At 34.6% G+C, this 23,774-nt stretch overlaps 1 protein-coding gene and 1 long non-coding RNA gene across 2 annotated transcripts; one reads left to right on the top strand and one right to left on the bottom strand.

Moving 5' to 3' along the window:
- The first annotated feature begins 4,464 nt into the window (after window positions 1–4,464).
- LOC127103780 (uncharacterized) lies at window positions 4,465–6,426 on the top strand. The gene is made up of 4 exons (XM_051041015.1): window positions 4,465–4,922; window positions 5,038–5,332; window positions 5,408–5,632; window positions 6,157–6,426. The coding sequence occupies exons 1-4, from the start codon at window positions 4,465–4,467 to the stop codon at window positions 6,424–6,426; spliced, it is 1,248 nt and encodes a 415-aa protein (XP_050896972.1).
- A 7,785-nt stretch (window positions 6,427–14,211) lies between these two features.
- LOC127106934 (uncharacterized) lies at window positions 14,212–15,455 on the bottom strand. Its single transcript, XR_007795551.1, has 2 exons — window positions 15,090–15,455; window positions 14,212–14,967 (listed from the first exon to the last, which is right to left on the bottom strand). It is a non-coding gene; the product is annotated as an uncharacterized LOC127106934 (long non-coding RNA).
- Between the last annotated feature and the right edge of the window lie 8,319 nt (window positions 15,456–23,774).

The raw sequence follows: 23,774 nt of genomic DNA, 5'->3' as shown, positions 1-23,774 counted from the left end.
GGAATCCATAATAAACTAACCGTTATTATCAATCGTTCAGATATTGAAACAGGCAAGAGAGGGAGAAGTAACAAATTAATATTTGGTTGTGATAAAGGTGGGAAATACAAGGATACTGATAGTGGAACCCAAAGTGCGACCAAAAATTATGGATGCCCATTTAAAATCGAATCAACTCCGGCAAAAGATGGGTTTGACTGGAATATTGATGTAAAATATGGAGTTCATAACCATGGTTTACCTGATAGATTAGAAGGTCATTCCTTTGTTGGTAGGTTAACCACGGATGAGAAGCAAAATGTCGTTGATTTGACAAAGAGACATGTACCACCTAGACACATATTACTTTCCTTGCAAGATCGAGATCCAGAGAATGTCACTCGGATCACACAAATATACAAGCATAAGAGTATGATAGAAAAAAAGATAAGAGGTCCTAGAAGTGAGATACAATATTTGCTTAAGCTTATTGAGAATGCGGGTTATGTGTATTGGAGTAGAAAAAGAGATGACTCGGAAGTTGTGAGAGAGATATATTTTGGGCCCATCTTGATTCAGTTAAGTTGTTGAATATTTTTCCTATTGTGTTAGTTATGGACAACACCTACAAGACAAACAAGTATAAACAATTTTTGTTTGAAATTGTTGGCATGACATCAACCAAGTTGACTTTTGTTGTCGCATTTGCGTATATGGAGTTTGAGCAGACAGAGAATTTTTGTTGAGTATTGGAGAAACTTAAAGAATTGTTTGTGAAGAAAGATTTGTGTTCACAAGTGATTTTGACAGATAGAGATCTTGCTTTATAGATTTCACATTAACAAAAATGTTGGTGCAAAATGCAAGCAATGTGTGGTGAATGACATGCAAAAAACGATCGACACATTATGGATGGAAGTTGTTTGGGCTAGTGATGAGGTTGAGTATGATCAACGGTTGCATCAACTTGAGCACGCATGTGTTAATTTTAGTGGATTTATTAATTACGTGAAAGACACATGGTTGACTCCACATAGACAGAGATTTATTGGAGCATAGGTTAATCGAGTGCTACATTTGTGTAACACGACGACTAATCGATATATGTTATATTTTTTACTATGTATTTTTTTAATATGTGATATTTTTAATATTTTCAATATGTACTATTTGTAGGGTTGAGTCTGCTCATTGGAAGTTAAAGCAGATGTTGGGAAATTGTATAGGTGACACGGTCAAATGTTGGGAAGCTATGAATAACAAAATTGAGGTTACAACTGGGTAAAATTAGAGCTTATTTTCAAAAAAGTTTTTACGAAGTTGAGCACACGCACATAAGTCCGTTTTATGGTAATCTGCGTGGTCTAGTGTCTCGAGCTGCTTTGAGACGTATTGCCGAAGAGTTACTGAGAGTTGATTATGTTAGAACTAACAAAAAAATATGTGGTTGTACTCTTAGAACATCTTATGGGTTACCTTGTGTTTGTGAGTTAGGAAGATACACACTTGGTGGTATATCGATACTAATAGATGTGAATCGCTATAATGTTGTACTTGTTTGTTTAGGCAATCTGGGAATGACTTTCTATCCTATGACAAGTTCACATTCACCAAATGTCTTCCTTTATTGCATTGGTTTTGTAAACCAAAATCATTTGATTCAGGTACGTACTTAAAATTAAATACATGTAGGAGAGTAGGATATTCACTGAGTTGCTTGCAACTGAACATGGAAGCATCTCTGAGGTATCTGTAAAGGGTAACCACTGTAGCTGCTCCCCAACTGTATCCCGAACATCTCTCTAAGTCTGTAAATAGTAAGAGGTATCGTGTCTCAACAAGCGTAAAAGTCTGGCAGGCCTCTCTGAGTATAAGACTATGTCATCAAAGGGGCGCATCTCACGGCGAGTGACATAAGTATGGAAGTGTATAGTGGTAGTAGCGATATGTCTGACAATATGGTCCGAGTATAAATGAAGCAACGATAAGTCTGGCAGGCCTCTTTAAAACCTCTCGGGTGCCTCAAGTGTCTGTGGAGCCTTGGGTACCTCAGGTGCTTGAGTAGGTGACATTTGTCTCCTACGGAAAGATGAACGGAGACACATGCGCCTCAGAAGTTGACGCCTCCACATCAACCAGTCTAGAAATGACAGGTGACTGCGATGAAAGAGCTTTTTTCCTCTAAACAGATGTATGTTGTGCAACTTTTCTGTGCCTCAATCTATCTAGGTTATCGGCCATAATGCCTGTAAGTAAACCACACAAGCATTATACATATGAAATATAATGAAATTAAGCCAAAAAAATGCAGACTGATATATTACATATATGCATCTCCAGATTCTAGAAATCAAAAGATTGGAAAATTCCTGAGATGAATCTTCGTAAGGTTATGAAACTCATAAGCACGCTAATGGCAGTAATGCAGTCCATGCCAACATCCAAAAGAATGCATTGGTCATTTAAACTATCTGTCAAACACATTTCTCATTTCAATAACATATATAAACTACCTATTACATAACTAAATGATCAATTTCTACAACTAAATATATAAATAAAAAATAGAGAAATAATAAACTTACCAAATGTGAGTTTAGTTTGATTTTGAGTGAGCTCTTTGATCAATTTGATGTTGATGGAAGATACTTTAACTTTGAAGTGAGTTGAAAGATTTTTGAGAGAATGTAAGTTAAGAGAGTTTCATTCTTGAGAGGTTGGGAGTTTGAGAGAGTATTTTGAGAAGTGAAGAATGAGAAAGAGTCTAGCGTGTTTTTTATTAAAATAAAGTCCAGAGATGCATCTGGGTAATATACACGGAGATATATTTCCATAATTTTTTACCTTAGCGTTATGTGTTTCAGGTTGGTCCGAAGATGCATCTCGAATTCTAGAGGTATTTTTAATTTTTCACAAAAGTTCCCAATTAAAATTAATTGTAAAATTTGAAAACTTTAAATTTTAAATAAAAACATTTCCATGTAAAATTTGTTATATATTTTTTTTATTTTAAAATAATTCCTCAAAAAGCTTCAACACAATAGAAAAATATGCTTAATTACACCAAGGGTGCTTTAGGATATTCAATTGTAACAGGTTGGTCCTTTAGGACTTTTTTGCTACATGTCAGTCTTTTAAGTTGCGTAACGTCTACAACATTGCCCATTTTTCATGACTTTGTTCCAAAAATGCACAAAACTGTCATTAACAATGCTTATGTGGCTGTTACGTTGTTGTGATGGTTGTAACTTTGCTGAGATGTAATTGTTGTAAATTTACCTTTATTTAATCATACAAAATCCTCTAATTTAAGTTTAAGCATTCCTAAAGTTAACCTTAATTTGACAAACTCTGCAAATACGAGTTACTGCGAATGAAGATGATGGATTCCAAAGGGAGATGAAGGATTCGAGGGAGACAAAGGATTTGAGGGATACAGACTTAGATACGAAGCGTTGAACGTTTAGGTAAGTCTCATTTTCCCTACGAAAATGTATTTGATTCATTGAGGTCTAGAGTTTTGTACGTGGTCCCTTATACTACTTATTGATTTCTACAACTTACAACTTTTCTGCCAAAAATGGATGTTTTTTATGTTAATTTTCATCATGGAGGAAAGTTTGATGATAATGATATATATGTAGGAGGGATAGTGTCAAATTGGAAGTGTGATGGTGACAGATGGAGTTATTTTGAAATTTTGGGTGTTGTTAAAGAAAATGGGGTATCCCAGGGTACTTGAAATATGGTATGATTTTACTAGTACTTTAAAGGAACTAATTAATGGCTTTGGTGCAATACAACTGCTAAATTGATCCAAGACTAATGGCAAGGTAGACATATACATAGCCCACCCTATTTTCCAACCTGATGAAGTAGATGTAGTTGATGTCTAACTGTTATTAACTTATGTCCAACCCACTGTAGTGGCTTAGATACCTGAAAGTAATATACCTGATGTAGTAAATGACATAGCTGAAACTGACATGGCTGAGGGCCACCATGACATACTTGAAACTGACATAATTGAGGCCCAATAAAGTGATGATAGTGCATTAAGGTGCAGGTTTGATGACTCTGATGATAAGGTATTAAATGATGGAGTTGATGAGGTTCTGGTAGGAGTATGAGGATTTGTTGGTGGGGAGAATGATCAAGAGGTGGATGAATTATAAGTGGATGATGCAAGTAAAGGAAAAAAAAGTAAGGGTGGTAGACCTAAGAAAAAAAAAGGCCAAGGGATGTTCCAACAAGAAAAAGGGACGACCTTTCAAATAAATCATGGAAGAAGCCATGTCTGTTGAAAATGAACCATGTAGTGATGAAGATACACTTGATTTCGGGTTTGTTGAAAGGAGTAAATGAAAAGTGGTAGATAAGGGTTTGTCAGATTCAGATTATATATCTGAAGAATTGGAGACTGCTGAGGATTCAAGTAGTGAGTACTCAAATAAAGGAACTAAGGAAAAATATTCATCATTTATGATGTCTAATAAGTGTGTGGATTATAAATGGGTTTTGGGTACCCAGTTCTCAATAAAGGAGGAGTTTAAAGAACTAGTAGCAAACTATGATGTTAACAATGGTAGAGATTTACACTTTATAAAGAATGATAAGACAAGGGTTAGAGCAGGATGCAAGGAAGGATGTGAATGGGTTGCATTATCTTCCAAATTGCCAAATGAGGATACATGGCAACTGAGAAAACTGAATAACACTCACACATGCAATATAGAGTTTAATGTAAGTATGTTTAACACTAAATGGCTTGGGAAAAAGTTGTACTCAAGTGTTAGAGTTAATCTAACTGTGAAACTCACTATAATATGTGAGAAAATTCATGAGAAATATAATACTGGTATGAGTAGGATGAAGGCTTATAGGGCAAGGAAGGTTGTACTTAATTATGTAGAAGGGTCATTAAAGGAACAATATCTGAGATTGTATGATTACACATGAGTTGTTGAGATCAAATTCAAACATCACAATTAAGTTGAAAGTGCAACCAACTGAACCACAAAGTGAGGAAACTGAGCAACATGAGAACTATGTAAGCAGGCCATTATTGCCAAGTTTTCAGCGACTATATATGTTCCTTGATGCTTGTAAGAGAATTTTTCAAGTTTGTATACCAATCGTTGGAGTTGATGGGTGCTTTCTCAAGGGTCATTATGGAGGACAAATTCTTGCAGCAATAGGTGGAGACCCTAATGACCAAATGATGCCCATTGCATTGGTTATGGTTGAATTAGAAACTAAGGACTCATGGGCTTTGTTTCTTGATCTTCTAGTTCAAGATTTAGGTGGGCCACAAGTTTGCAATAAATTCACTTTTATATCAGACCAGCAAAAGGTACAATTCACTTTCACATAGTCATTACAACTTTAGTAACATAAAGTATATGTTTAACTATTTTTCTATGTTTAGGGGTTGTTACCTGCATTGGAAGAATTATTGTCAGGTGTTGACCAAATATTCTGTGTAAGACACTTGTACAACAACTCTAGAAAAATATTTCTTGGCAAGCAATTGAAAGAACTGATGTGGGGGGCAGCTAAAGCAACATATCCTCAGGCATGGGAAAGGGAAATGAAGGAGATGAGAATGAAGAGGCCTTCAAATACCTATGGAAGATTCCACCTAGATTTTGGAGTAAGTCTATGTTCAATTATTACAAAAAATTTGATGTGATGGTTAACAACAGGTCAGAAACATTCAATAGTGTTATAATTGGACCAAGACAAAAGCCTATTGTTACAATGCTAGAGGATATAAGAGGGTACCTTATGGATAGATAGGTAACAAATAGAAACACGATTGAAGCTTATAATGGTTTTGTACTTCAAAGAATTAAAAGGTTTTGGAAAGACAAACTAAAATATCAAGGTTCTATATGGTTAGGTAATTCACAAACTAAAATCTCATAACTATTGCACTTATTTTATCTCACAATACTTACTAACTCAGTGCAATTTTATGTTTACAAGGCTTGCTGGTGATATGATTTATGAAGTAAGGCATATCAATGTGTCAGGAGACAAATTCACAGTTGACCTCAAGCAAAAGGAGTACTCTTGTAGGAGTTGGATTCTCATTGGCATTCCATGCTACCTTGCAATTTCATGCATCCAAAGTAGAGTTTAAGACCCTGCATATTGCATTCCTACCATGTACAGGAAAGAGACTTACCAGGCTTGCTACATACCTATCATCTACCCAACCAATGGCCTATAGTAAGAGACACATACCCCAACATACTTCCACCACCATCAAGAAGAGCACTCGGGAGGCCTAAGAGAAGAAGGAACAAAGGTGTTGATGAGAAGAGAAAAGATAAAACAACTGTTAGCAGGAAAGGGCTGCCAAATAAATGCTCAGGTTATGGTAAATCTGGCCACAACAAAACCTTCTTCCCAACTGCACCATCCCAAACTGCACTATCCTAAACACAACCAACTATAAGACTTCAAACTATAATATCACCAAGAAGAACCCAACACACAAATTCACAATCCTAACCACAACCTACAATAAGACTTCAAACTAGGCTATCACCAAGAAGATCCCAAACTCAATAAGACTTCCGAACAAGAGTATCACCGAGAAGAGAAACTGTAGCATTTCAGGGACCAATAACAGCTTTTCAACCACCAATAATAACAACACCTAAGCTTCCTATAAAGAGAAAAACCATTAGAATGTTGACTGTTATATTTTGATGAACTAAGAATCTTGTAATTTTGTTGACTTAGAAATATGTAATTTGAATTATCACTTTATGTTTTGGATGTCTACTATGTATTTAGGATGGATTTTTCATGTATTTTGTATGGTATTTTGGTTACTTAATGAAAGATATTAAGGCCTTATCATTATTTTGGTTAATAGGTGTTTTATGTTTAGTCAATGATGTCTACAATATCTCTTAAAGTGTGACAAATATGGACACAAACTATGTCCTTACTGCAACATAAAATGTGACCGTATACTAAGTTGTCAAACACGGGTTAATTCAGTCTCTTAAAGTGTAACAAATATGTCCTTTAAATATTCTTTAGTGTAACAAAAATGTCCTTTAACTATTCTTTAGTGTAACAAATATGTCCTTTAACTCTTCTTTAGTGCAACAAATATGGGCACAAACTATGTCATTACTGCAACAAATATGGGCAACATAAAATTTTACAGACAAATTGGGCACAAAATAAGCATCAAATTAAAGAAGTTCATTAGAACAACACATGTTCAACATTATGGTTAAGGCTAAAATCAACATTACTAACATCAACATAAATCATAATCATCACTTATGGATCAACATACACATCAACATTACAATAATCACAACTAAAAATATTATGACAAAAACTAACATCTTAAACATGTTTTTCGTCATCTCTTTTGTGTATTAGTCCTTTCCATGGATCTTCATATTTTTTCAACATGTTGATTTATGCGTCCTTTTCATCGCATTTTGAACATCTCCTTTGAGTGTTGATTTATGTTTTCCCTTCACCATAGAACTCTTTTTCAACCCACTCAAAAAATTTGCAGCCACTGTTTGAACTTTCACTCTGTTAACATCTAACAATTAGCATTGTCAAATAAGACATACTAGACAATAGCAATTAACTTACCATAAAGTTTCTGCAGCACCAAAAAAGCTTCCCAAAATTTTGTCCTTTCTTCCTCATTGTTCGTATCGTGGCCTTTGCTCCACAAGCACACCTTAGTTCGAAGACTTGCACTCAAAATCAAGTAATTACAGTCAGGGCTACGTGAATTTGACAAATTTGTACCGTATGAAGCCATTGTTGGAGAAAGTAGGAGAATAATGAAAATGGTAATGATACATATATTCTAGGGATTTGATAAAGAAGAAAGAGATTTTTCCCAATTATTTCAAGTAATATTCAAATATATGCCATGTTAGCAACATAACAGCCGCATAGGCACCGTTAATGACAACTGTGCATTTTTGAAACAGAATAATTAAAAAAGACCAATGTTGTAGACGTTATGCAACTTAAAGGACAGACATGTAGCGAAAAAACGTAAAGGACCAACCCGTTACAATTAAATATCCTAAAAGACCCCTGGAGTAATTTTTCCTATAAAATATAACTAATTTTTAATTGATTTTTTTTTCACCTTTAGGTGCTCTAACCATTCTTTTCACCTTGTACAAAGTTTATCTTGATTGATTAAGAATAATGTATATGGCCAGGTGATCACAAATAAAGACAATATTCCCTTGAACATGATGGAGTTACATGAGAACTTGAAGAAAACATGAGCGTCGATTAATAATTGGGAGGTGAAACCTTTGGATTGTGGTTATTTTGAGTTTTCATTCCAATTACCTGAAGACCTTAACAAGATTTGTAGTGTGGAACCATGGATCATAAATCCATATATGTTGCGGTATTCAGTATGGACACCTAATTTTCAACTAAAATACTTGAAGATCATCTATGATATTTTGTGGTTAAGATTACATGGACTGCCTCTAGAATATTATGAGCCTACTACTCTCTTTGTTATCACTAAAAAAATAGTCATTTGAGACGTGATATTCACGCCACAAAGGTGAGAATCACATCACAAAGCCAAACTAGCATCGTAGATTTTCACGAGGTAGTAACAATTGTGACAACTTTTTTGCCATGTGAAAATCACTTTACAAAGTTGCGTCGTGATTTTCACGTCACAAACATTTGCCACGTGATTTTCACATCACAAACTTCTGCTGCAATTTTGCTGCACAACAGGTTTGTTGGTCAGACTTGCAGGTTTGCCACGTGAAATTCATGACACTAATATCATTTTTGCGTCGTGTTTTCCACACCACTAAGTTGGAAAAATTTAAATGATTAGCCTCGTGTTTTCCATGTCACAGATTAATTTTTTATTAAAAAAATTATTAATATATAATTAAAATACAAAATTAATAATTAAAATTTTATAAATTTACTTACAATAAAAATATTAATTTCAATTAATAATTAAAAAATACTAAGATTTTCAAATAATAATTAGAAATAAAACTTCAATTAAAAATTATTAAATTCAAAATATTTCCAAATATTTTACAAAAATTAATATCTAAAAGTAAAATAACAATAAAAAATCAATCAACATCATCATCTTCATCACCTTCATCACCATCCATAGCTTCGTATAAATCATCATCATCATCCACATCATCGGCCATTGAATGATTTGTTTGGTTTCCTTGTTGTGAGAGCAATTGTTGCATTATTTCCTCCATTTCAATTTGTCTCTTCTTCACTTCCTCCATTTGGGCATTTATGGTTGCCTCACGTTTTACCGCCTCGCGTCTCGCCTTAGTTATCGCCAAGTGTCACACTGTTTCCATCATTTGGGGTGTCAATTGTTTTGGACATGACGATCCTTCCCCATCTATAACTCTTTCAAATAATATTCTATTTCCTGGTTTGTAGTTCCCGGTCAAAGATCTATCACCAAATAAACACCTGCTAGGTCCTTTCCCGCCAATTACTAAATTCCAAATATAAAGATCCACACAATCATCGATCGGGGTTGAACCTATCGAAATATACTGAGGATTTTGAACTAAAAATTTTGCGAGCAATGTGTCATAGTCCTTCTTCACATATAAGGAAAAAATTTAAATTAAATATAATTTAAACAATATATAAGAATTAAATTAAATTAAATAATGAAATATAACCACGTGATTTTCACGCCACAAACATTAAATTAGTTGCCACATGAAAATCACGCCACAACTTTTCCATTAGATATTAAAAAAATTTAAACAATTAATTCATATGCATAAATTAATTTAAATAAAATAATACAATATGAACAACTTACCAAAGCTAATTTGGTATGTTTGTCAACAAATTACTCTGATTTTTTGGTACGAATCTTTGCAACCAACTCATTCATTCGTGGGTGTCTCCCCAAATCCTTAGACTAATTAATAAAATTAAATTGAATTAAAAATATATAGTAAATCAAAATATAACTTAAATAAGTAGTTATAATTACCATGTGTCGAGCATGTTCGACAATACTAACGCTTCTAACTGCATTAAGGTGACCCCTCATTTTCTGATGCTCTCATTGTTTTTGCATTTTCAGATCTTGCCTTAAAACCAGGTGAATATCAATAGACAATAAGTTCTTCAAAAACTTCCTTTCCTATCCAATTAGTACGAACATCTTTCTCTTCCCAACCATGTCTAGCATGTCGTAGCATGTTAGAAAGTCAGACTATTGTTCTGCCCTTCCAATTTTTGTCAATCCTAGCCTCGTCAATTTGTTCCCACATACATTTTTCCTGTAGTGTTGTATAAAATTCAAATTAATTGTTACATAAATATAATTTAAAAAAGTAATTAAAATAACAATAACTTAAAACAAATTCGTAATACCTTAAATTTGCTAAACCAATCATCTTTATCATTCTTGGAAAGTTCTCGAAATCTCTTCAAAGATTTTTTATACCTCAGAGTTGATGTCAATATTTCTTAGCTTCAACATCAGAGTTGATGTATATCATCTTACCCCAACCTCAGAGTTGATCCTATTATATCTAACCCCAAAGTTGATGTCTATCATTTTTATCCCCAACCTCAGAGTTGATGCCTACCTTTTCTATTCCATAGCCTCAGAGTTAATGTATGTCTCTCTTTAATCCCCAGTTTCAGATTTGTTGATTAGTTTATTTCCAACCCCAAAGTTGTTGTCTATCTGTTATGCCCAACCTCAGAGTTGTTGGTAACCATTATTCTCGACCACCGAGTTGATGTCAATCATCTTAACCCAAGCTTAGAGGTGTTGATGATCATTTGTATCCCAATCACAAGACTGATCTCTGCCACTCCTACTTTCAGTCACTAAATTGATCTTGGTCATGTCATCATCCCCAGTCTCGAAACTGATGTTGACCATATTATGTTTCCAACCGCAGAGTTGAAAATGGTCAGTTTACCCCAATCGTAGTATTGAGGTCAAATACATTTCTATCCCCAACAGTCAATGTTGGTCGTGTTTCTATCTTCAACCTCAGAGTTGATGTCACATTATTTGTTTTCAAATCCCATAGTGTCTTCCCCATCGAAGTCATTTATCACTCCAAAGCCCAGGTTTTACCTGGAAAACCACTTCAAAACCTATTACATGATATATCCCCCATCAGAAAACTTATTACTCAATGCTTGATAAAACTTGTTAGTGGAGAAAAAACATAAAAAAAATCAATCATACACTACATACACAACATATTGCATATCTCATACATGTCTAACATCTCTTTACAACTAGCACATTCTCCCCACAGACATCTCATCTAATCCCTAACAGATAACCATATACACCACCCATTAAACAATTTCCCATTAATACCTTTATCTCACAGTTCATTCATTTCATTCATTCAATGGGAGAAAATTTCTTGGATATTTTAATATTTAATCATCTCCTACCTCGAACATCTGAAAGTCGTTGCTATTCATATGTTCAGGTCTGAGAATATTAAATAGGGGTAGCTGTCATACCTCAAAATTTTCCCTCCCATTTTCATTTCTACCTAACTTTTGGTTTGAGGTTCCATATGTGTATCCATGACATCATAATACATCCATTTGCATTAAGAAACTCAAAATCATAAATTCAAGGGCCTTGATCACACAAAGCATGGAAGAGACGCTGAGTCCCCAAGCTAGGTCTCGTTTTGATGGCTTTGCTTGTATTGGTAAACCCTTCATCTTGGTTATATTCATCATGGAGCTTGGGGGAAACATTAATTCATTGGTGTTGGATTGCAAGCATCATCAGGGTCATTCAATCCCTAAAACCCTAATTTCCAGTTATGGCCTTATCATTCATTTATGTGTGTATTCAAGATTGAGATTCATCTGATTCATCTAGTCATTCATGGAGGTTTCATTGGTTTGTTCAACAATTCATCAGAGGTCATACTTGTTCATGATCCCAATGCCTTGATAAAGTTGCATTCGTTAAAATTGTTGCACCTTTTGCTTGGTTAAGTTTGGATGGTTTTGCTTGATTGGGTTTCAAGTCTAATAACATGGCATATTTCATCTAGTTTAAGGATATTGTGTTATCCAGTCAAGTCCATTTTCATTCATTATATCAAGTCATTACATTCAATCAAGTCCACAATTCATATCCATTAAATTTCATTTCATTCAAAGTCAATACAAACCTCATTCCATTCACATTTTGTTCATTTCATTATAAAAATGTCCATAGCATGCAAAAATTACATTTTTGGCCAAAATTTATTATAGTTCACTTTTGGTCAACATTTGACTTTTTGGTCAACTGACCCTCCCTTAACCCCCTAAGATCTATTTTCATCCATCTTGCCCTGATTCATCACCAAAATCATGCTTTCCTTGGATTTATTTATGGCCAAGTAACTTGGTCTATAACTTGGTCCATGTCCAGGTCAGACCACCAAATGGACCACCAATTGGACCAGGTCAGACCAGCAAATGGACCACCAATTGGACCAGCCAGACCACCACATGAACCTACATAAACCATTTTTCAAAATTTCCATTTCCATACACAAAACCCAATACCATTTAAAACAATTTCAAGCATTTGCATTAACCATTCAATTCCACTTTACATTACATTCAAAATAACATTTTCCATACATAAACCATTAATTCCAATTCACATCTTCATTCAATTTCCAACCATACAAATACAATGTTTCTAATCCCATTACAACATTAACATTTTTAATTCAAATTATTTCATTATAACATTCGATTTACCATTCATCTTACAAATACAACTTTAATCCAAATTATTGATAACGCAAAAATGTATCGTATATTTCGACCCGATTCACATGCTATTTAGTGTCTTTTTATCATGTTTTATTACTTTTATGTTATGTTTTGTTTGCATTTCAAGTACTTGTCAATTATATAGTGTCCACGCATAGAAATCGGAAAAGGAGCAAAAAAGGGGAGAAAAATGTAGAAAAAGCAAGTTTCTGGTGCATGGCGTTCGCCATCACCATATGGTGTTCTCCATGCACCCAACCACGTCATCATCCAACTTAAGCTCATGGCATTCACCATAATCCTAATGGTGGTCTCCATACATGTGCATTAACAGAAAGTGGAAAAACCAATTTGACTAATTCTTTTCCATCTTTCTACATTCTCTCAACAAAATTCTACACGTTTGGAAAGGGTTCTGCAATATTAGGACTTTATATAAGACGTTGTTTTCAGGAGTTTTAGGGATCCAAGTATTACGCGAAAGCTTTGTTGTTTTTAGTTTTAGGCAAATATTACATTCAAAGTGATAACCGCTCATATCGAGAGGTTATCACAGATTTAGTTTAATTTTCTGCACTCTTGGATCACAACATAATTGAAGTCATTTATTTCCATTCGTGTTATTTGAAGTTTCTCGCAATTTAATTCAAGTTTCCATATTTTTACGTTATTGCTTTATATTTTCGTTTATCGCACTTTAATTCGATTATCATGTTGTCTTTAATTTCAATTACCATGTTTAGTTTGTTTAAGTTCAATTCCATGTCTAGCTAAACGTCTTTGATTCCGGTATGTGAGGACTCTCATTCCGACGGGACTCGGTAATGAATTTGGCATAAAATTTTGTTAAACTATTTTTCTGGCTTTATTTTTCAAGTCTAATTCAAACGTTTTTGCACGAGAGTGAAAAAAAAAATTAAGGTTCGAGTCGATAGCACGAGAGTGTGAGACTGGAACTGGATAGTGGAAACTGGGCGTTGATTCTAAATACAGCGAGAGCGCTTTAGGTATCAATTAGGACTTATTTAGTTTTCAAAAAATGATTCTTAATTGAAACGGGCGAGCGAGTGCAAAATCTCATGGTTAGGGGGTGTAGCTTTAATCAATAGCGCGAGAGTGTGAGATAGAACTTTTAAACTAGTATTTTCTACTGAAAGAAGCTTAACATAAAACAAACACCAATGAATTACAAAGTCCCTGAGGTGCACGGAATCCATATTCCGGCCTCCCTTTCTTGATATTTTCCTAAATCCTATTCCAATTCTTGTTTTTAATTACGTATGAATTAAGTAATCATGAGAATTAGCTTTACATTGCATCAATTGATAATACTAGATTGATTATTAGTCCTTGTGGGTTCGATATATTTTAAAACTACGCGATAGATTGTATATTTATAGTTAGATAATCCGATAAACTCATAAAGTCGTGATCAATTATAAAGATTATAACACAATCCAAGATCACAACCCAAAATTAACATGGCCTTTGATACACATCAATCCATTGCAACAAGTCCCTAGCAAGCTCCAATCCATTCCAAGCTAGCAAATACATTCCAAGCGCCTGCCAGATTCAACAAAAACATATTCTCATGGCAAATAAAACTCAAATTTCCATAATAAAAACCATTTTCTCCAACCTGCATAAACAATTCCACAAGAAAACCAATAAGAACCCTACATCATTATCCAAACGCAGGAAAAAATAAAAGCCAATTCATGTACCCTGCATTTATCTCTTAACCTTAAAAACTAGTTAACTTCACTCCTCCAAGGGACCTAACTCTAACTGAATTCAAATCCAACCACTAACTGACTCCAACTCACCTTTAACTAACCTAATTGAATTCTCCAACTAACTTCATTTTCCCCTAACTAACTCTCACTAACCTCTAACAATTTCTCCACAACTTGTAACCAAAGATAACAGAATCAAAACATAAAAAAGCTAAAAGGGGAAGCTCCGAACATAAACAAAAGCATTGCATAGAGAAAGAAAGGCATATAAAAAAACCATTCACTTCAATTCTCATGGGACCCTTTCACTTTCCTTCTCATTCATCACAAAAAACCATTTTCTTCACTCTTCACAATTTGGACACTCTTCATTCTTCACTCTCAGACTCTTACAATAATCCACGCTCTTCGATCTTTCAACCTCAATTACCTAATCCAATAGCACGCAATCACAGTAAAACAACAACAACATACGTGAGCAAAATAGCATCAATATAACAGAAGCAGAGAGAGAAGAATGAAGAGAAGAAGAAGATTAAAGGAGGAGATTACCTGAGCCACCGTGTTGAAGCGTGATTCCGGTAGGCTATTTGTCTCCCTTTAATTTCTTTATCCAGGTACAAGAACGAAAATGATGGATTCAATTATATAAGTGATTTCAATTTTGGTTTTGAATTTGATTTGATGTTGAATTTCCACGCGGATATAATTGTTGTTCTTGGTTCTTCTATGGAGTGGTGGAAGCGAATTCTTGAGTTCTTGTGGTTGTTTGTGTGAAATTGAAGTGAGGTTGAAGGCTGAATTCATGTTGGCCATGTTGTTCATGTTTGTTTGCGCGAAATCGAAGCGAGTTTGGATCCGTAGTTCTTGTGAGTGAGAGCTTTGGTTTCGTAATTGAACGTTTCGTGCATTTGAAACTAGGGTTTTTAGGTGTGTGGCTTGGGTCATTTGTGTTGAACCCGAGTGATTGCTTGGAGCTTGGGCCTATGGCCCAAGAAGTTTCTTTGGCCCAAGTGTTTTTCTTTGTCCACCCCTTTAATCAATACCTATACCTCTTTGGCCCTAATTCAATTTTCTTTCCATTAATCCCATCTTAATACTTAATTATTTATTTATCTTCATTTTTTTGTGTGATTAATCTTGCTGCTGATTTTTTGATATTGTGCATTAAGTTAATTTTAGATTTTAATCATATGATACAATTAGGTTTGATTAGGAATTAATTAGGTTTAATTAGGAATTTATTAGGTTTAATAATTTTTAATTAGATTTTGGATTCCTAGAAGTTAATTTCACATTAATTAATTTTTCCATGACTTGTACACTTGCCATCAGGGTTTGCTAATCCATTTTGCTGAACTAATTCATGATAGGATATTATGCTTAAATGTTGATTTTACCACGATTTGTCCATTTTCAATTGCATTGTGATTAACATGTTCATGTTTAGGTTAAGTTAAAATCAAATTATGATATAGATTGTTAATTTCCCTTTGCTAATTTGAGTTCATAATCCATGTTTAGATTGATTTTTGATCATTAGTTTTAATGTCCATTTTGAATTGTTCATTAGATTGATTATCTTGAAATTGAAAATGTCTCAATTTTTGTGATGTGTGCCTTTTGTATGTCATTTCTTTCACCATGACCATGTGATTCATCTTTGATATTTGTCCATATCGATTATTTCTCATTTGAGTTGATAAATGCTTTGAGTATATTTACTTTGATGCATTGTTTTCATTTACCTTGATTCCATACTAACTTCATTTTCCTTGTGTGTTTACTTAAACCATGTGACTTTAAGTTTGATCCAAGTTAGGTTCCTATTATCATCATTACTCATCATTTGTCTTGTATTGTTTGAGGACACCATGTCACTTGATTGTTTTAGGCATGATACTTGGATTGTAACTTATATGGTTTCCATTCCCTTGCCTTGTATTGTTTGGTACAATCCCCTCATTATGGGTCACATGTTCCCCCTTCCCATAAAAGTATAATAGATTAGGTTTATCTTCTTTTAATGCTTTCAATGCATGCTAACTAAAAAGATAAAATCAAACGATAAAAAAGAAACTTTCAAAAGACCAAAAGCATACTTGATCCAACATCAAGTGGTTTTCCAAATCAAACTCACTACATAGTAACGTGAGTGCTTGATCCGACGTCAAATATCTCATCATCATTATCCATTATCTCATACCATATCTTCTCAATCTATTTATATCTCTATCTCCATTCTTCACACACTTTTCACAATAAATTCCAAATGCTTGATCCAACGTCAAGTGCACTTTCAAAATATTTTCTCGATAAACTGTAATGCAAAAATGGGGTTTACGTACTTGTACAAAATATTCAAGTAGTTGGGTTGTCGGTCGTACCTAGCTTATGGCCCGATGCTTGACTTCCTTTCAAAATACCTACCTATAAAAGAAGTTCAATCTGGTACTCTGAGAGAGAAAAAGAGTGATTAGGATGCCACTATCCTCTCAACTCTTGAGTATTCTATTTGTTGGTTGTACTTAGTCAAGGGTTAAATACTAGTCTCCCTCTAAGTACCAATGATTAAACTTGCCAAATCATTTCAAAAATCAAAAATCCTCTTGAATGAAAAAGAATGGTTAGGATGCAATTGTCCTCTCAACTCCCAAGTATTCAAATTGTTGGCCATACTTAGCCAAGGGTTAGATACTTGTCTTCAAGTCTAAAATCAACCCTAACCAATCAAATAATTTTTCTTCCTTAGGGCTTTCAAAAACTTCCTTTTCATAAAAGGGCATGTTACTTTCATTCTACAATGAACAAAGCTTAAGCCTCCCATGCGTGAGCGGACAAGTAATGTTTAACTGCTAGAGTGTGATCCAAGTGCATCCATTTTACCTTAAACAAACAAACACTTAAGCCTCCCATGACGTGAGCATACAAGAAAAGTTAAGCGCTAGAACGCAAATGTTAACATTGACCATTAAACTCAAACAACCAATACTCTATTTTATGATCGAAACTATGGAGCTCTGACTTTTTTATTACATGAATGAGGATACGTAGGCACAAGGGTTCGAAACCTTGTCGAGCACACTAATTTAAACCTTATTTTTCACTCCATTAACTGATATCAAGTAACATTAATATAAACAAAATCCATATGCATGATACAAGCATAGTGGTTCCCATCGAGTACGATGGATGTGAGGGGTGCTAATACCTCCCCCTTGCATAACCGACTTCCGAAACCACTCTTAGTTGAGAAGACCATTCTCTTGTGGTTTTATCGCTATTTTCCCTTTCCTTTAGAATAAATAAACTCTGATGGAGAATCTGTATTTTTCGTGGCGTGACAGTTAGAGACTATGTTGAGGACCTATTTTCTAAGCAAGTAAATCCTAGATTTCCTATATCCTTTTGCCTTGGATGTTTATTTCTGTATTACTCGCCTTTATCTATTTTTTCTATATATTCCTATTATATATATTTGTGGTACTCTTGTGAGTTAGATTTTGTTGCTTGAGTGAAAGTCCCAATACACAGGCTTAGAAAGTACACCTAACATAGGAGGGAGCTTCGTATTGACTCGTCAGACGTGGTTGTCTTGGGGGGAAGATACGAAGATCCTGCTTGGAGTAGATTCTTTTTGGAGTTTCACTAGCACATAAGTCATTTTGCATAGACATCCATTCTTCAAAAGGGAGTCCGCGACTCTAAGGACCTTTAGAAAACCCATGGCTTTTGAAGTTAAGGGTGACCTCACTTAGAGTAGATCATCCCGAGGGTATTGTTGACTCGCAAGTTATCTTGTGGTGACAATGATATTCTAGCCTCATGATCCGTGACTTTAAGCATCTTCATATGTCTTAGTACTTACCTTGTGAGGGGACATGGTTATTTCTTGTAGGGAAACTTAACCTTCAACCTACCCTGAGCTTCATGATCATACTGTCCAAGATGCTGCAAGCCCTTATAAGACCCCAATTTTGACCCTAAGATCCCTCATGCATTTCCATCATAAGCATTAGCATTGGGATCATACCTTGGTATCCTCCTTACCCCTCTTTCATTGGGTTTGTTTTGGGAGAGATCACCAATCACTTTGTGATTATATCATACTTTTATTTTATCATTTCACTAACCAAAATACCAAAAATATGTCTATGCATTTGCCTAACTCTTTTGTAGGTAGGGCATGATCTCATTGATTCATCAAGATCACATCTAGGGTTTGAGACCTTCATGAACAAAGAGCACAACCAAGAATTGATTCAAGAATGGTTATGAACATCATATATAAGTCCCAATGATCTCTACATGTCATATTGATCAAGTTTTCTTCAAGAGTTTGAGGGTGATTTGCCTTGGAAACCCTAGTTTGACTAGGTATCTTGAGTAACTTCTCCAACAAGCTACCTCACCAATTGATCAAATTTCTAAAGGGGCACTTCAAAATTCATCATCTTATGCATATATGATCTACCATGAGCCAAGAAAGGCAAGAGAATTAAAGATTAGCAAGTTGGTTGATGGTGGTTGGCCAGATGAATTTATCTATCAAAACTGGGTCTCCCTAGACCCTATCTCCTACAATTTTCACCATATGAAAATGATTCTAAGAGAAAACTTACTCTAGATGACATTCTAAACAACTCTCATGTTGAGACCTAGAGCTAGTTTTGCTTGGAAAATCATTTTCTATGTTGAAACATTATAGGTCATTTTATCTAAACCCTAATTTGAAAGTCAACTTCCCAAGGCCATAAACTACTCAATTTTTATGAGATGAAAGATTTACAAGTTGCACAATCAAATTAAATATTTCTACCTCAACTTTTATGTTTGGAGTGGGAGCTAATTCAACTTTTTTGAGCATGTGATATGAGGTTACATTATAGGTCACTTTTGACCTATACCATTGATCAAGTGATTTTTCCAAACATCAAAAATGCATAACTTTATCATTTCAAATCCAAATGACATGAAATTGGTTGCCATTTTTAAGGTATTTGAGAGATCTACAACTTTGACGAAGACACGTTTCTCATTTGAATCTCCTATAAAAAGTTGAGCAAGGTGGAACATTGAGACATATATGGCTTGACACTTAGAAAATTTTTAATATATCAAAATTTTTCCAAATTTCCACCTCAAATTTCTACAAGTTCCAAGCTCCAAATGAAATAGTGTTCAACATCAAACTTGTCCCTCTTGATCTCACCTTTCCGAAGAGCTCAAATTCATTCATTTTGGATGTGAAATGCATAGGCTGCGCATGGCTTAAACATGCTGATATCATTTGGCAAGGATTAAGCTTCAAACACCAATGTACATTTGCCTTGCTATCCAAGCTTACCTCAAAGTATGTGATCTTCAATTATGGACCTCAAGCTATCATTTCATGGGCCTATGCACGCCCATGCACCATTACATAATCATTTGCCAAATTTGGAAAGTGAAAAAGAGTGTGCAATTATCAACCAATTCAGCTATAAATAGAGCTTCAATTGCTCAAAATTTGATAGACATTGGCGCCAACTTTGATCCCCCATTGAAAACCCTCACTTCTCAAAGGATAACCCTTATAAATTCATTTGAATTTGAGCTTGAATCTCCACTGTTTGGAATTCAATTCTCCAGGAATCCATTACTTCTAAACCATTCAATCCTTCTCCTGCAAGCAAGTGGAGTGAGTTAAAGCATAAGCAAGATCAAGATCCATCGAATTCAGACCTTCATTGAAGGTATTTTCCAGAAATTTTAAATTCTTCGATTCTCTTAAATTCCTGCTCAATTCTACTGATTCTTTGGTTGTCTGAAGTCATACCAATGTAGGCAAGAAGATTGAGTTGCTTTGAGGTCAAATTGAAGCAACTCAGTTCATGTACCTCAAATTTCAATTCCACATATCTCTCAATATATTTGGAATTGGAGTGAATGGAGGTCAAATTCGAGCTCAGTGCCATTTTTTCTTTAAGACCTTGTCCTTGTTTTTCTTTTTGGTGATGGTTCATGCTGCTCAGTCCGGTGAGGTTCACCTGTGAAGATGACTGGAGGTCTGGCTCCAACGATGACTTGGCAAGGCTAAGAACCACAAGATCCATATGTTTTGTTTTAATCTCGTGCAGTGGTTTTAAATACCACATTTGCCACGCGCTGACTAAGGAACACGGTGGAATGCGCGCTAGGGACCATCAGATCTACCACCTCAATTAATGAGGGAGATCTGATGGTCCACGTATTTTTGATTTTTTTATTTTTTATTTTATTAGCGTTTTCTTCAATAATTCATATTAAATTCAATATTGATCCAAAAAATATGAGACTTTCACCAAAAAATTTCAAATATTTTTCCCTTTCATATTCTGAATTAAAATTACTTTTTGGATGATTATTAATATTTTTCATGAATTTTGCATTTGTTTTTAATTGTTTAAAAATATTTTTAAATGTCCAAAAATTATAATTTTTTTTCTCCAAGGTCCTTTGACCTATGATAAATCTCATGGCCATATCTTTGGTGTTTTGATGAGATTTTAGGAATTGGACAAAACATATTTGATTTAAATGCACTATTTTGTTATTTTTTTAATTGAATAAATGCCAATTAAATTTTTATTGACGATTTGTATTGACTTGTTTGAGTTTGCTTGTTTGTTGTTGGGCCTTGGTCAAGGTTGATTTGAATTTGTCAAATTAATATCATTGAACTTAGGGGATTGATGGAATGTACATTCCATCTCCCAAAATGAATGAATGCTATTAATTTGGTAAAAGTCCTCCTTTGACCAATTTGTGATCTCATTCATCCCCTTCCCACTTCATCTCATTCCTCTTCTTCATTCATCCATTTCCATTTAGCCTATAACATTTCAAAGTCCTAATGCTAGTTGATTGAAAAATTGACATGAGTATGGATAAGATTAGGCCACACCTTTTGCATATTTTTTGTGTGTGGTATGTTTCATGAGCATAGTTCATAATACTATGTCTCCAACATGCATTAACACCAAAATTCTATTGCCCGACCTCAAATAGTTGTGACTTCTACATAAGTCCAATTACGATTGCTTAACATAGCGCTAAATTTGTGACATAAAAGGCATGAGCATTCTAGTTAGTGTGATTGTAAGTTTCCCCTCTTTCATGGTATTGTGTGGAAACTTGGCCTTCTTTCCTTCCGTTGGAAGACGTTTTGGCTCAAGGATTCATGCTTGTGATAAGTGGGTTGAGTGTTCTCCAAAGAATGTCTTGAAATGAAAAGCAAAAGCAAAACAAAACTAACTTCTAACTTACTAACTATTAACATTTAATTTCAAGCTTTTACTTCAATGCAATTTACTTTTAGCACTCTATTTCATTTGCCATTATTAATATTTTTCTAATTGTTTATGTTAATGCAATTTTCACTTTGTCCATTTGGACCATATTGTGTGATATATTTTGTTTGTATATACTTTGCTTGTTTGTGTGGTCTTTGACCATTAATGCACATAATAATAACAAAAACCCTAAAAAACGTTTGAGTGGACTGTTGGATTGATCTTGGACTAATGGACTTAGAATTTAGGCAACCTCCCTAAGCTAATGGACTTGGCCAATGCCAATTTGTTGAAGAACCAAGTGCTTGCTATTTAGAATTCATCTGATACATCTTTGAAGATCTCTCTAGGATTCATCTGCAACATGATCATTGTGAAGCTGTTATTTTGAACCTGTGACTTATGGAATTCATCTGTTGTATGGGCTATCTTGAAGAAGATCATGAAGTGGATAAGCTTGGATGAGACCATCTTTATTTGATGCCTTTGCTCTTCAAGATTGATATAATTGTGCATTTGTGTGTTGTTTGATTCTAAAAGTCCAACGGAATTCTGGGTTTCTATTAACATATTTGTCTATTGGATTGCTACCCATTTGGTCAGATCTTTTCAACTCTAAACTTTTAATTTTTGTGCATAGGATAGTCTCTTCATCTTCTCCCCATTTCTTTAATTTCAAAATCTCTCACTCCATTTTCAAAATCTTCTTTGTGTGAACTACTTTTGTTCTAAACTTTGACCACTTTTGCAAAAAGTAGAAACTTTGGCCTTATGCCATTGCATTTTCAAATTTCTTTTCTTAAATCAAACTTGTAAATAAACTTAACTATGCCTGACTTAAACTTTCAAAAAAAAGCCAAAAAGAATTAACTCATTCAAATCAATTTAGGCCTTTTGTGCCTTTCAAACTTAAATTTTGTTAAAATCAACACATCCACTTTGAAATTTGTATCACAAACTACGAGGTTTTGATCCCTCATTTTTATGTTGGTACGTAGGCACAAGACCGAAGGTCTTGTCAAACACAAAAATATAATTAATGAATTCTTTTCTCATCCCCCCATTCTATTTGTTTGTAAACATCACTTTATACCAAATACATATGCACACAAAAGGGCTCCCTAGGAGTACCTAGGACATTTTGGATGCTAACACCTTCCCTCTGTGTAACCAACCCCCTTACCTGTGATCTCTGACTTTTATTAGTTTTTATTTGAAAACTTCTTACTTCTTGGGTTTTGTTCGTAATTTTTTCCTTTTCCCTGGGAAATAATAAAAGCGCGGTGGCGGCTCTTGTTAATTGATCTCTAGCTTATCAATAGCTTGATGATCATGAATTTAAGTGGCGACTCTGCTGCGGAGTAGTCTCTAGTGGGTTTAGCCTACTTTTTGTGTGAATATATTTGTATATATGTGATGTTTGTATATATGTATGTGTGATATAATCTGCTTGTTGTGCTTGGTGATCTCTGAGTGGTGAGATAAGTTCTAACCCGAACTTGAGTGCAATTAAGATAGGAGGATGGTATAGTCATGTTCGAATTGTGTGGAGTAGTCCTTAACAAGTTGACTTGAGATCCATCTGCTCAGTGGAGACTCCTTTGGATTTGGAAATGTCACACAAGTATTTGTGGTTAGGCATTACTATTCCTAATTGGGTCTGAAAAGCTGAGGACCTTAGGACATTTAACCCATCTTGTCCTATTTAGGACGTAGTGCAAAGACTGTTCAAGTGTAGACTTGATAACAGTTGTTACGTGATACTACACTCAGACGAGTTTCTCTTGAGAATATTATGGGTCGATGAGTCAGTCATCGTAACCTGTAATATCCGATAGATGGAATTAAGACTCTGGGAACTTCTTAGAACATGATCTACAGGTTTTTATCCTTAGTTCACTCCTTTGGGATGGTTCTTACCCAG

The sequence above is a fragment of the Lathyrus oleraceus genome, chromosome 7 (assembly GCF_024323335.1).
Source record: "Lathyrus oleraceus cultivar Zhongwan6 chromosome 7, CAAS_Psat_ZW6_1.0, whole genome shotgun sequence".
Taxonomy (NCBI): Eukaryota; Viridiplantae; Streptophyta; class Magnoliopsida; order Fabales; family Fabaceae; genus Lathyrus; species Lathyrus oleraceus.
This window is presented reverse-complemented; position numbering and strand designations above follow the sequence as displayed.